We start from the raw sequence: 15,885 nt of genomic DNA on the forward strand, positions 1-15,885 counted from the left end.
CGCAGATGCTTTCAGACACATTCATTCTGTCTCTGACCTGCTTTTCTAGCATTAAAATCTAAGATCTTTTCCATATTCTTTTTTCCACCCTCTTAAAGTGAGGCTAATATATCCTAGACCCATTCCCCACACAAATCTGAATCTCCATGTAAAAGTACAAAAGTTGAAAATTTTAACATGTTAAAATAGTGATTGCATAAAATAAACAGAAATATCATTCATCCATAAAAGAAAAGGCATGGACTCTAGAATCAGAGAGACTGGGGTTCAGATTTTGGCTCTGTCACCTACTAGCTATGTAACTTTTTTCAAATTATTTTTTGTCTCATTTTCTCATTATTATTTTAGGGATAAAATATTTCACAGGGTTTTATTATGAAAATTTAATGAAGTATTATAGGTAGAGTCTGGAACAGTGTTTCACACATAGTACATACTCAACAAATACTAGTTACCTTACCTCTGCAAGATTTTTTTTCAACCAAAAACAAATGAGAAAGATGGATATACAAGTCCTTTGACCTCATTGAAATGGTCTGAGGATTCTAAAAGTTACAAGACTACAATGTTTAGGTCCTACAACCCATACCGCTTCTCTTTGTTGTCCTCCTTGAACTTTCTTTGACACTGTGTGAGTAAATGAACTATCCATGCATGGTTACACAGCAGCTCTCATTGGGACAATGGATCCCATGTTTTTTGCAGTGTTAACTAAGTGGCTCCTGAAGGACTCAACTAAGGTATAAGAAGAATCAGTCTTGCAATATAAATATCACAGTCTGTGCTGCTCACCTAGATAACTCACATATATTTGCTAATATAAATTGCTAATTGTCTTTCACTGTCTTACACCTTCTGAGAGGAGGAGAAGCTAGCTTGAAAAAAAATAAAATATAGAAAAGCCAGAAATTCACCCTCTGGTCTTTCTGTTAACTTACCAGATTTTTTAAAGCAATTCTAGATTTTTTATAACTGGGAAGGTCATTAGTTCATAGAATCTGAGATTTGGAAGAGACCTTAAAGGTCATATTTTACAAATGAGGAAATAGTCCCAGAAAGAGCTAGAGACATTCCTCAGATTACATAGCTACTCCATGGCAGAGACTATACTCAGCATCTGTTGCTCTTCAATGTGGAACTCTTTCTAACCTCTAATTCATTTAAAAATGGGTAAGTTGAAGCCCAGATAATTTGTTACTCTATCAGTGTTCATTACCACTTATTTTCACTTTCCTTCTATCATATCCTATCCCTCTGTCTTGAATTAGGTTAATTGTTAATAAAATTTGGATGATTATCAAGTTCAACAGGACTGTTGATTTTACTTGCTTGCTGCTTTTAATTTTTTGGCTTGCTTTTTATTTCTGACAGAATCTATGAGAAAACCCATTCCGTGTGGCCTTTCTTGGTTCAGAGGAAACCAGACTTCAGGAACCCTCTCTATATAGTCTTCACTGTGTATGGGGTACTCAATCCTAGTACTGTGCCCTACAACATTCAGTAAGTTCCTAAGCTGTCCCATCCTTTCTTACAGCAAGCCCAGGGCCTCAGCTGCTTTGCCTCTCCTTTTATAGCTGACATCATCTCCATAAGCCTGGCTATGGAGTAGGACACTCTCTCCCCAGATCACCCATTTCTTGCTGCCTCTGAAAACAAGACCACACTCCCTTTGGTTGTTGTTACTTGCTGAGGGAAATAAACAAGAAACAATAGTTGATTTGTAGTAATACAACCAGTAAAGATGTAGGTTGTTTCATTCCTTTGAGTCTTTCCTTGTATATTCCTCTTCTTTCCCATCCTTTTCCCTAACAAAGAGAAGGAAAAACAGAGAAAGAGAATGTGCTGGTATTGTTTGCTCTACTTTCCCCAAAAAGTGTAAAGTATAGGGTGCCGTGTTCACTGACCACAACTCAATGAGTACAAGACAGAACTGAATGCATTTATTAAGTCTAGCGGTTTATTTTGTATATTCATTAGGATTTTATATATGTAAGATCATGTCATTTCTGAATAGAGATTGTTTTACTTATTCCTTTCCAATTTGGATGCCTTTTATGTTCTTGCCTAATGCCCTGTTTAGAACTTACAGTGTTGAATAGAAGTAGTGAAAGCAGACATCCTTGTACTGTTCCTGATCTTAGGGGGAAACCTTTTGGTCTTTCTCCATTGAGTATGTTATATTTTTGTTTTGTTTTGTTTTACAAATGACCTTTATCACGTTTAGGACATTCCTTCTGTTCCTAGTTTGTTGAGTGCTTTTGTGATGAAAGGATGTTAGATTATATCAGATGTTTTCCTGAATCATGTTGAGATGCAGATGAGATGACTATGTGTTATTTTCTCCTTAATTTTATTTACTTTTTTGTTTCTTTTTTGTTTGGCCATGCTGCACAGCTTACAGGATCTCAGTTCCCTGACCAGGGATTGAATCCAGGCCACAGTAGTGAAAGCCCAGAATCTTAACCACTAGGCCACCAGGGAGCTCCCTCTCCTTAATTTTATTAATATGGTGTATAAATTTGATTGATTTTCAGATGTTGAACCACCCGTGCTTTCCTAGGGTAAATCCCACTTGGCCATGGTGTATAATCCTCTTAATATGCTGCTGCATTCAGTTGGCTACTATATTGTTGAGGATTTTTGCATCTATATTCATAAAGCATATTAATCTACATTTTTTGTGATGTCCTGGTCTGGCTTTGGTATCAGGGTAATGGTGACCACATAGAATGAGCTGGGAGTGTTCCATTCTCTTCAATATTTGGAATACTTTGAGAAGGATTGTTGTTAATTCTTTAAATGTTTAGTAGAATTCACCAGTGAAGCCATCTGGTCCTGGATTTTTCTTTGTTGGGAAGTTTTTGATTACTGAATCAGTGTCTTTACTTGTTATAGGCCTGTTCAAATGTTTTATTCCTTCTTGAGTCATTTTTGGTAGTTTTTATGTTTCTAGAAATTCGTCCATTTCATCTGTCTAATTTGTTGGCATGCAATTGTTCAGGATATTCTCTCATATTTTTCTTTATTTCTGTAAGTTCAGTAGTAGCATCCCTAATTTAATTTATGATTTTAGTAATTTGAGACTTTTCTCTTTTTTCTTTTATTTTTTGAGGCCGAAATACTTTAATATCCAAAGCATCCTGTACGTAAACTGGATAATACATATTAAATTATACATTTCTATGACATTTAGGGATTTGGGGGGCATTTTTCCCACTTTATTGAGATATAATTGACATATAACATGGTGTAAGTTTAAGGTGTACAATGTGGTGATCGATACTTGTAAATATTGTGAAATGCTTACCACAATAAGATAAGTTAGCACATCCTCTACCTCATACAATTACCATTTTGCTGTTGCTGTTGTTATGGTGAGAATATTAAAGCTCTGCACTCATAGCAAAAATATGGAATAATTCACAAATTTGCATGTTAGTCTTTCACACGTGCCATGCTAATCCCTGTATCATTCCAATTATATGTGCTGCTAAAGTGAGCACTCTCATTGTTTTTAACCAGTTTAGCTTAAAGTTTTGTTGAATTTATTGATCGTTTCAAAGAACCAATTTTAGTTTTGTTGATTTTCTCTATTTTTTTATAATCTTTATTTCTTTTGTCTCTGTTCTAATCCTTATTATTTCTTTCCTTATGCTGACTTTGGTTTTAATTTGCTCTTCTTTTTTTGTTTCATAAGGTATAAAGTGATTTACTTGAGATCTTTCTTCTTTTTTAGTGAATGCATTTACAGCCATAAATTTCCTTCTTAGCAGTTCTTTCTCTGTATCCCATAAGTTTTGGTATATTGTGTTTTTGTTTATACCCATCCCAAAGTATTTTTAAATTTGAATTTCAGATAAACAAAAAATAATTTGCTTAAAAAGCTTGGATGATATGTCCCTTTAATGCATTTAAAGACAGTTCTAAAATGTATAAAGAAATGGAATTGAAAGTTACAGTTAAAAATTAAGGTGAGGTGGATGGACCTAGAGTCTGTCATACAGAGCGAAGTAAGCCAGAAAGAGAAAAACAAACACCATATGCTAACACATATATATGGAAGCTGAGGAGAAAAAAAAAAAAGGTCATGAAGAACCTAGGGGTAAGACGGGAATAAAGACACAGATCTACTAGAGCATGGACTTGAGGATATGGCGAGGAGGAGGGGTAGGCTGTGACGAGGTGACAGAGTGGCATGGACATATATACACTACCAAGCGTAAAGTGGATAGCTAGTGGGAAGAAGCCACATAGCACAGGGAGATCAGCTAGGTAGTTTGTGACCGCCTAGAGGGGTGGAATAGGGAGGGTGGGAGGGAGGGAGACCCAGGAGGGAAGAGATATGGGAACATATGTATATGTATAACTGATTCACTGTTATAAAGCAGAAACTAACACACCATTGTAAAGCAATTATACTCCAATAAAGATGTTAAAAAAAAAGAGTAAGAAATGGTGAATTGGGGCGTTCAAGGCACAACTTTTCTCATCTCCCTTGGTGTCATCTTCACCCAGGTGAGACCCCCTGGACATCCCTTTTCCCATGGAAGTTCCAGGAAGCAGTCAGTTAAATCACTTTATTCCTTAAAGGTCTATGGAATACATTCGAAGGAAGGGAATATGTGGATTGAAGGGAATGTGTGTGTTTAATTTGTTAGTAGGTGATGCCAGATTAGCCTTAGTTGTTTCTTCTTGAGCCTGACCCTCTTGTTGGGGTCATCTGCTCCTCTCTCTCTCAGCAGGCAGAGCTTGACTTCCCAGACCAGCCCCTCTACCTACTTCTTTCAGGAGACAGCCCCTGCCCTTTTCCCCTGACCTGTTTCATCAACAATTTAGGGTTCTGACCAGTGCTGTGATGAGCTATATTGAAGCCTATTGCAATGGGCCTGTATCCGTGCCTCCCCTCTCCCACTACCCTGTTCTCTGTATCTATGTGTTTGTCTTGTTTCGTTTTGTTTGTTCATTTTTCTTTTTATTCCACATATAAGTGAAATCATACAGTATTTGTCTTTCTCCATCTGACTTATTTCACTTAACGTAAAACCCTTATTATTCATCCATGTTATCACTAATGGCAAGATTTTGGCTTTTTTATGGCTGAGTAGTATTCCATTGTGTATTTTGTGTGTGTGTGTGTGTATACACATATGTGACATCTTCTTTATCAATTCATCCATCAGTGAGCACTTGGGTTGTTTCCATACATACCTAGGCTATTGTAAATAAAGCTGCAACAAATATAGTGGTTGTGTGCCATTGTAAATAAAACTGCAACAAATATAGGTGTTGTATGTGTCTTTTCAAATTATTATTTTTGCATTCTTCAGATGAATACCCAGAAGTGGATTAGCTGGATAGTATGATATTTCTGTTCTTAACTTTTTGAGGCATCTCCATACTTCTTTCCATAGTGGCTGCATCAAGTTACATTCCAATTAGCAGTTCACAAGGACTCCCTTTTCTCCACATCCTTTCCAACACCTGTTGTTTCTTGCCTTTTTGATACTAGCCATTCTGATGGGCATGAGGTGATATGTTGTGGTTTTGATTTGCATTTCCCTAATAATTAGTGATGTTGAACATCTTTTCATGTGCCTGTTGGCCATCTGTATGTCTTCTTTGGAAAAATGTCTCTTCAGATCCTCTGCCCATTTTTTAATCATATTGTTTATTTTGTTGTTGAGTTGTATGAGTTCTTTATATATTTTGGATATTAACCCCATATCAGATATATGATTTGCAAATAACTTTTCCCATTTGGTAGGTTGTCCTTTCATTTTGCTGATGGTTTCCTTTACTGTACAGAAGTTTTTAGTTTGATGTAGTCCCATTTGTTTGTTTTTTGCTTTTGTCTTTCTTGCCTGAGGAAAATATCCATAAAGATGTTGCTAAGACCAGTGTCAAAGAGTGTACTGCTTATGTTTTCTTCTAGGGGGTTTATGGTTTCAGGTCTGTATTCAAGGATTTAATCCATTTTGATTTGATTTTTGTGTCTGGTATGAGATAGTGGTCTAGTTTCATTTTTCTTTGTATGTGGATTGTCCAGTTTTCCTAACACCATTTATTGAAAAGATACCTTTCTCCATTGTACATTCTTTGTTCTTTTGTCATAAATTAATTGTCCATATATGCATGAGTTTATTTCTTTGCTATCATTTCTGTTTCATTGGTCTATGTGTCTTTTTTCTGCCAATGCTATGCTGTTTTGATACTGCAGCTTAGTGGTATACTTTGAAATCAGGGAGGATGATACCTCCACTTTGTTCTTTTTCCTCAGGATTTATTTTGCTATTCAGGGTTTTTTAAGGATCCACATAAATTTTCAGATGATTTGTTCTATTTCTGTGAAAAATGTCATCAGGGTTTTGATAGGGATTGTATTGAATCAGTAGATTGCTTTAGGTAATATGGACATTTTAACAATGTTAATTCTTCTAAGCCACAACCACGGAATATCTTTCCATTTCTTTGTGTCTTGTTCAGTTTATTTCAACAGTATCTTACAGATTTTAGTGTACTGGTCATTCACCTCCTTGGTTAAATTTATTCCTAGGTATTCTTTTTGTTGTGACTGTAAGTGGGATTATATTCTTTTTAATTTCTCTTTCTGCTAGCTTGTTTTTAGTGTGTAGAAACTCAACAGATTTTGCATATGGATTTTGTATGCTGCAACTTTATTCATTTACTATTTCTAATAGATTTTTGGTGGAGTTGTTAGGGTTTTTCTATATATAAAATTATGTCATCCACAAATAGTTACAGTTTTACTTCTTCTTTTCCAATTTTGATGCCTTTTATTTATTTTTCTTTTGTAATTGCTCTGGCTAGGACTTCTTATTTTGAATAAGACTGCCAAGAGTGGGTATCCTTGTCTTTTTCCTGATCTTAGAGGTATAGCTTTCAGTTTTTCATTGTTGAGTATGTTGTTAGCTATGGGCTTGTTATGTATGGCTTTTATTATGTTGAGGTACTTTATTTTATACCCATTTTATTGAGTTTTTATCATAAACAAGTGTTGATTCTTGTCAAATTATTTTTCTGCATCTATTGAGATGATCATATGATTTTTACCCTTCATTTTGTTGATGTGGTATATCACATTGACTGATTTGTGAATGTTGAACCATCCTTGCATGCCTGGAATAAATCCCACTTGATCATTTTGTATCCTTTTAATGTATTGTTGTATATGCATTGTTAATATTTTGTTGACAATTTTTGCATCTATGTTCATTAGAAATACTGATGTATACAATTCTTTTTTTGCATTGCCCTTGTCTGGTTTTGGTATCAGGTAGTATTGAGCTCATAAAATGAGTTAGCAAGCATTCCCTCCTCTTCAATATTTTGGAAGAGTTTGAGAAGGGTAGGCATTAAATCAATTTTAAATGTTTGGTAGAATTTACCTGTGAAGGCATCTGGTTCTTGATTTTTTTTCTTGGGGGGAGTTTTTGATTACTGCTTCAGTCTCTTTACTAGTGATCGGTCTATTCAGATTTTCCATTTCTTCATGATTCAGTCTTGGAAGGTCCATATTTTAGGTTGTCTAATTTATTGCCATATAGCTGTTCATAGTATTCTCTTATAATCATTTGTATTTCTGTGGTATCCATTGTAATTTCTTTTCTTTTATTTCTGATTTTAGTTAGCTGAGCCTTCTCTTCTTCTTTATAAGTTAAGGTAAATGTTGATCAATTTTGTTTATCTTTTCAAAGAACCATCTCCTAGTTTCATTTACCTTTTCTATTGTCTGTTTAATCTCTATTTATCTTATTTCCACTCTGATCTTTATTATTTCTTTCCTTCTGCTGGTATGTCATATTTTCATTGTCTTCAGGTATATTTTGACTTTTCCTTTAATTTCTTCATCGACCAAAGAGTTGTTTAGTAGCATGTTTTTCAGTTTCTAAGTATTTGTGATTTTTTTCCAGCTTATTTTTTTGTAGTTGATTTCTAATTATATATGCCACTGTGATCAGAAAAGAGGATTGATATGATTTCAGGCTTCTGAAATTTATTGAGACTTTTTTTGTGTCCTAGTATATGATCTATCATTGAGAATGTTCCATGTGCACTTGAGAAGAATGTGTATTATGCTGTATTTTTCAGGAATGTTCAATACAAATCTATCAGATCTACCTGGTCTAATGTTTCCTTCAAGGCTGCTGTTTCCTTGAAGACTTTCTGCCTGGATGATCTGTCCATTGATGTAAGTGTGGTGTTAATGTCTGCTATAATTATTATGTTGCTTTCAATGTACCCCTTTAATTCTGTTAATAATTCCTTTATATATTTTGGTGCTCCTTAATATGATACATATATATTAATAATTTTTATAGCTTTATGATGAATTGTACCTTTTTCATTTTATAATGTCCATCTTTGTCTCTTGTTACATTTTTTTTGGCATAGTATGTTTGTCTGATATGGTATGGCTACACCCGCTTTATTTTTTGGCTGTCATTTCATTCATTTTGAGCCTATGTTTGTCTTTAGAGCTGAGGTGAGTCTCCTGGAAGCAGCATGTAGTAGGGTCTTGTTTTTTAATTTGTCCAGCCACTCTGTGTCTTTTGATTGCTAAATTCAACCGATTTTCATTTAGGGTGATTATTGCTATCAAGGACTTAGTAATGCCATATACACTTTTGTTTATGGTTGATATATATCTCTATTGTTTCTTTTCCTTTGTGCTTCTGTCTGCTATTTTAGTTTGGTGGTTTCCTATGACGTTTTTCTCAGTTACTTCTTTCATGTTTTGTGCTCTGCTTTAGATTTGTGTTTTGTGGTTACTATAAGGTTTACACAAAGTGTCTCTTAAATAAAGTAGTTTTTTTCTTCTGATAACATCTTATCTTCATTTTTCTATACAGATTCCATCCTTTTCCTCTTCCCTTTTTATATTTCTGTTGTCTCAAATTATCCCTTTTTAAGTTGTGAGTTTGTTACTAAGTTGAAGTAGCTATAGTCAGTTTTGCTTCTTTTTCAATTTAACTTTTATGTTATAATTAAGTTTTAAACAATCTATTCTAATATACAGTTGTAATTTTCTGATTCTGTCTATTTACCACCTTATTCAACATTTTCTGTACTTTTGCCTTTTTCTTTCTGGTAGAAGAGCTCCTTTTAACATTTCTTGTAAGGCAAGTCTAGTGCTGATGAACTTCCACAGCTTTTGTTCTCTGGGGAAAACCTTCATTTCTCTTTCATAAGTGAATGATAACTTTACTGGAGAGAGTATTCTTGGGTTACAGTTTTTAATATTTCAGTATTTTTAGAATCACATCCCATTCCCTCCTGGCCTGTAGAGTTTCTGCTTAGAAATATGCTGATAGCCTAATGTAGGTTCCTTTGTAGGTTACTGTCTATTTTTCCTTGGGTGCCTTAGAATTTTTTTCTTTGTCATTAACTTTTGACAGTTTTAATATAATATTTCTTGGAGAAGGTCTTTTTTCACCAAGATAATTAGGTGTTCTCTTGGCTTCATGGACATATATATCTAGTTCCTTACCCAGGTTGGGAAAGTCCTCAGCTATTACTTCTTCAAATGAACTCTATACTCCCTTTCCTTCTCTTATCCTTCTGGGATACACATTACCCTAATGATGACCTGCCTAAAAGAGGTGGATAGCTCTCATGCAATTTCTTCATTGTTTAATATCTCATTTGTCTTTCCTCTTCTACTTGTGTCATTTCTAGATTCCTATCTTCAAGCTCAATAATTTTCTCTTCCATATGGTCAACTCTGTTTTCCAATGGTTTCTGTTGCATTCTTCATCTCGTTTATTGTGGTCTTTAGTTCTAGAATTACTGTTTGGTTCTTTATTGGAGTTTTAATCTGTTTGGTAAATTATTCCTTCTGTTACTTAATTTTATTCCTGAGCTCATTGAACTGCCTTTCTTAGTTTTCTTATAGCGTATTGAGTTTCTTCATGAGAGATATTTTGAATTTTCAATCAGATCACCATAATCCATGACATTTTTTTCACTGAGGTATAGTTAATGCACAATATTATATGTTTCAGGTATACAACATGGTGATACAATTGTTTAAGGTTATATTCCATTTATAGTTATTTTAAAATAATGGCCATATGCTGTATGATATATTCTTGTAGCTTACACATTTTATACATAGTAGTTGATATCTCTTTATTCCCTACCCCTGATTTGCCACACCCATCTTCCCTCTCAACACCTGTAACCACTAGTTTCTTCTCTATAATTGTGAGTCAGTTTCTTTTGGTTATGTTCACTAGTGTGTTTTATTTTTTAGATTCCTCATGTAAGTGATAGCATAAAGTATTTGTCTTTCTCTGTATAACTTATTTCACATAGCCTAATATCCTCCAAGTCCATCCATGAAATTGCAGATGGCAACATTTCATTCTTATTTTTTTCACACACACACACTGTATTTTATTTTTACAAGAGATAAACAAACTGACACCAAGCATTGTAAATGGATGACCACAACAAAAGCAACAATGATTGCAATTACCAAACACGTAACACACTCATACTATGTCATAATATTGACACTCAATCCAGTAATCTTCCACTGTAACAGCTCCTTTACTTTGCAGTGAAAATTGATTTGTATATTTTTTGCCTCTGAGTCCTTGTGGGATATTTTTAATTCAAACAGAAACTCACAAAAATTATAAGCATCCTCATCATTTCACTCAGTCACATGTAATTAATATTTTTTAATCTTGATCTTTTGTTAGCACTTTTATAAATTTATCCATTTTCCATTAGAATTCTGAAAATGCTTATTCATTCAGTTTAGCAGTATAGTCAGTTACCAGAAACCTGTAATTGTCAGAGTCTTTTCCATGAATTCATTGAAAATGAAACCCTTTTATAGGAGCATTTTTGCAAAAGCATCAGAGTACACCCAGAACTGTCTGTAAATGACAAAAGACTTAAAAATGACCATGGTTAAAGATTTGATGAAAGTTCATGATAATGCAATTGACAAGGAAGTTTAGTTATTTCTGACATATACATTTTAAAGTAATAACTAGAAGTATGACATAACATTATACAAGAACATATAAGATGTTTAGAAATTTCATGTGATGTCTGAAATATTTATATTAACATATTTCCATAAAAATAACCCAAAAAAATTTAGTATTAGTTGTTTTTTTGTTTGTTTGTTCTTTTATACTGCATCTTCTTATTAGTCATCAATTTTATACACATCAGTGTATACACGTCAATCTCAATCGTCCAATTCAGCACACCACCATCCCCACCCCACCGTGGTTTTCCCCCCTTGATGTCCATACATTTGTTCTCTACATCTGTGTCTCAACTTCTGCCCTGCAAACCGGTTCATCTGTACCATTTTTCTAGATTCCACATACATGCGTTAATATACGATATTTGTTTTTTTCTTTCTGACTTACTTCACTCTGTATGACAGTCTCTAGGTCCATCCACATCACAACAAATGACTCAATTTCATTCCTTTTTATGGCTGAGTAATATTCCACTGTATATATGTACCAGAACTTCTTTATCCATTTGTCTGTCGATGGTCATTTAGGTTGTTTCCATGACCTGACTATTGTAAATAGTGCTGCAAGGAACATTGGGGTGCATGTGTCTTTTTGAATTATGCTTTTCTGTGGGTATATGCCCAGTAGTGGGATTGCTGGATCATATGGTAGTTCCATTTTTAGTTTTTTAAGGAACCTCCATACTGTTCTCCATATTGGCTCTATCAATTTACATTCCCACCAACAGTGCAAGAGGGTTCCATTTCTCCACACCCTCTCCAGCATTTCTTCTTTGTAGATTTTCTTATGATGCCCATTCTAACTGATGTGAGGTGATATCTCAATGTTTTGATTTGCATTTCTGTAATAATTAGTGATGTTGAGCAGCTTTTCATGTGTTTCTTGCTCATCTGTATGTCTTCTTTGGAGAAATGTTTATTTAGGTCTTCTGCCCATTTTTGGATTGGGTTGTTTGTTTCTTTAATATTGAGCTGCATGAGCTGTTTATATATTGTGGAGATTAATCCTTTGTCCGTTGCTTCGTTTGCAAATATTTTCTCCCATTCTGAGTGTTGTCTTTTCATCTTGTTTATGGTTTCCTTTGCTGTGCAAAAGCTTTGAAGTTTCATTAGGTCCCATTTGTTTATTTTTGTTTTTATTTCCATCACTCTAGGAGGTGGATCAAAAAAGATCTTGCTGTGATTTATGTCAAAGAATGTTCTTCCTATATTTTCCTCTAAGTGCTTTATAGTGTCCGGTCTTACATTTAGATCTCGAATCCATTTTGAGTTTAGTTTTGTGTATGGCATTAAGGAGTGTTCTAATTTCATTCTTTTTCATGTAGCTGTCCAGTTTTCCCAGCAACACTTATTGAAGAGACTGTATTTTCTCCATTCTATATCTTTGCCTCCTTTGTCATAGATTAGTTTACCATAGGTGTGTGGGTTTATCTCTGGGTTATGATCTATGTTTCTGTTTTTGTGCCAGTACCATATTGTCTTGATTACTGTAGCTTTATAGTATAGTCTGAAGTCAGGGAGTCTGATTCCTCCAGCTCTGTTTTTTTCCCTCAAGGCTGCTTTGGCTAGTCGGGGTCTTTTGTGTCTCCATACAAATTTTAAGATGATTTGTTCTAGTTCCATAAAAAATGCCATTTATAATTTGATAGGGATTGCATTGAATCTGTAGATTGCTTTGTGTAGTAGAGTCATTTTCACAATATTTATTCTTCCAATCCAAGAACATGGTATATCTCTCCATCTGTTGGTATCATCTTTAATTTCTTTCCTCAGTGTATTATAGCTTTCTGCATACAGGTCTTTTGTCTCCCTAGGTAGGTTTATTCCTAGGTATTTTATTCTTTTTGTTGCAATGATAAATGGGAGTGTTTCCATAATTTCTCTTTCAGATTTTTCATCATTAGTGTATAGGAATGCAAGAGATTTCTCTGCATTAGTTTTGTATCCTGCAACTTTATCAAATTCATTGCTTAGCTCTACTAGTTTTCTTGTGGCATCTTTAGGATTCTCTATGTATAGTATCATGTTATCTGCAAAGATTGACAGTTTTACTTCTTTTTTTCCAATTTGTATTCCTTTTATTTCTTTTCCTTATCTGATTGCTGTGGCTAGGACTTCCAAAACTATGTTAAACAATAGTGGTGAGAGTGGATATACTTGTATTGTTCCTGATCTTAGAAGAAATGCTTTGTTTTTCACCATTGAGAATGATGTTTGCTGTGGGTTTGTCATATATGGCCTTTATTATGTTGAGGTAGGTTCCCTCTATGCCCACATTCTGCAGACTTTTTATCATAAATCGGTATTGAATTTTGTCAAAAGCCTTTTCTGAATCTATTGAGAAGATCATATTGTTTTTATTCTTCAATTTGTTAATATGGTATATCACATTGACTGAATTGTTTATATTGAGGAATCCTTGCATCCCTGGGATAAACCCCACTTGATCAAGGTGTATTATCCTTTCAATGTGTTGTTGGATTCTGTTTGGTAGTATGTTGCTGAGGATTTTTGCATCTATATTCATCAGAGATATTGGTCTGTAATTTTCTTTTTTTGTAGTATCTTTGTCTGATTTTGGCATCAGGGTGAAGGTGGCCTCATAGAATGAGTCTGGGAGTGTTCCTTTCTCTGCAGTTTTTTGGAAGAGTTTGAGAAGGGGTGTTAGCTCTTCCCTAAATGTTTGATAGAATTCGCCTGTGAAGCCATGTGGTCCTGGGCTATTTTTTGTTGGAAGATATTTAATCAGAGTTTCGATTTCAGTGCTTGTGATTGTCCTGCTCATATTTTCTCTTTCTTCCTGGTTTAGTCTCGGAAGCTTGTGTATTTCTAAGAATTTGTCCATTTCTTCCAGGTTGTCCATTTTATTGATATATGGTTGTTTGTAGTAAGCTCTCATGATCCTTTGTATTTCTGCAGTGTCAGTTGTTATTCTCCTTTTTCCTTTCTAATTCTATTGATTTGAGCCTTCTCCCTTTTTTTCTTGATAAGTCTGGCTAATGTTTTATCATTTTTTTTATCTTCTCAAAGAACCAGCTTTTAGTTTTATTGATCTTTGCTATTGTTTTCTTTGTTTCTATTTCATTTATTTCTGCTCTGATCTTTATGACGTCTTTCCTTCTGCTAACTTTGGGTTTTGTTTGTTCTTCTTTCTCTAGTTCCTTTACTTGTAAAGTTACATTGTTTACTTGAGATTTTTCTTGTTTCCTGAGGTAGGCTTGTATAGCTATAAACTTCCCTCTTAGAACTGCTTTTGCTACATCCTGTAGGTTTTGCCTCATCGTGTTTTCATTGTCATTTCTCTCTAGGCATTTTTTGATTACCTCTTTGATTTCTTCATTGATCTATTGATTATTTAGTAACCTATTGTTTAGCCTCCATGCATTTGTGTTTTTTACGTTTTTCTCCTGTAATTCATTTCTAATCTCATAGTGTTGTGGTCAGAAAAATTGCTTGATATGACTTCAATTTTCTTAAATTTGCTGAGGCTTGATTTGTGACCCAAGCTGTGATCTATCCCGGAGAATGTTCCAAGCGCACTTGAGAAGAAAGTGTAATCTGCTGTCTTTGAATGGAATGTCCTATAAATATCAATTAAATCTATCTGGTCTATTGTGTCATTTAAAGCTTCTGTTTCCTTATTTATTTTCATTTTGGATGATTTGTACATTGGTGTAAGTGAGGTGCTAAAGTCCCCCACTATTATTGTGTTACTGTCGATTTCCTCTTTTATAGCTGTTAGCAGTTGCCTTATGTATTGAGGTGCTTCTATGTTGGGTGGATATATATTTATAATTGTTATGTCTTCTTGGATTGATCCTTTGATCATTATGTAGTGTCTTTCCTTGTCTCTTGTAACATTCTTTATTTTAAAGTCTATTTTATATGATATGAGTATAGCTACTCCAGCTTTCTTTTGATTTCATTTGCATGGAATATCTTTTTCCATCCCCTCACTTTCAGTCTGTTTGTGTCCCTAAGTCTGAAGTGGGTCTCTTTCAGATAGCACATATAGGAGTCTTGTTTTTGTATCCATTCAGCAAGCCTGTATCTTTTGGTTGGAGTGTTTAATCCATTCACGTTTAAGGTAATTATCAATATGTATGTTCCTATGACCATTTTCTTAATTGTTTTAGGTTTTTTTTTTTTTAAAGAAGATGTTGGGGGTAGGAGTTTATTAATTAATTAATTTATTTTTGCTGTGTTGGGTCTTCATTTCTGTGCGTGGGCTTTCTCTAATTGTGGCAGGTGGGGGACACTCTTCATAGTGGTGCATGGGTCTCTCACTATCACGGCCTCTCTTGTTGCGGAGCACAAGCTCCAGACGCGCCGGCTCAGTAGTTGTGGCTCACGGGCCTAGTTGCTCTGCGGCATGTGGGATCTTCCCAGACCAGGGCTCGAACCCGTGTCCCCTGCATTGGCAGGCTGATTCTCAACCACTGTGCCACCAGGGGAGCCCTTTAGGTTTGTTTTTGTAGATCCTTTTCTTCTCTTGTGTTTCCCACTTAGAGAAGTTCCTTTAGCATTTGTTGTAGAGTTGGTTTGGTGGTGCTGAATTCTCTTAGCTTTTGCTTGTCTGTAAAGCTTTTGATTTCTCCATCAAATCTGAATGAGATCCTTGCCAAATCTGAATGAGATCCTTGCCGGGTAGAGTAACCTTTGTTGTAGGTTCTTCCCTTTCATCACGTTTAAGTATATCATGCCACTCCCTTCTGGCTTGTATAGCTTCCACTGAGAAGTCAGCTGTTAACCTTATGGGAGTTCCCTTGTATGTTATTTCTAATTTTTCCCCTGCTGCTTTCAATAATTTTTCTTTGTCTTTAATTTTTGCCAATTTGATTACTATGTGTCTTGGCATG

General features: G+C 34.7%; 1 protein-coding gene and 1 pseudogene across 1 annotated transcript in view; one reads left to right on the top strand and one right to left on the bottom strand.

Moving 5' to 3' along the window:
* MTMR8 (myotubularin related protein 8) overlaps positions 1 to 15,885 on the top strand; it is a 229,078-nt gene that overhangs the window by 125,148 nt on the left and 88,045 nt on the right. Inside the window, exon 12 of the mRNA XM_060137340.1 lies at positions 1,372 to 1,500. Coding sequence (XP_059993323.1) covers positions 1,372 to 1,500 — 129 coding nt within the window. The remainder of the gene's footprint in view (positions 1 to 1,371; positions 1,501 to 15,885) is intronic.
* Positions 3,405 to 3,503, bottom strand: LOC132514142 (U6 spliceosomal RNA; annotated as a pseudogene).

This window comes from Lagenorhynchus albirostris, chromosome X (assembly GCF_949774975.1).
Source record: "Lagenorhynchus albirostris chromosome X, mLagAlb1.1, whole genome shotgun sequence".
NCBI classification, from domain to species: Eukaryota; Metazoa; Chordata; class Mammalia; order Artiodactyla; family Delphinidae; genus Lagenorhynchus; species Lagenorhynchus albirostris.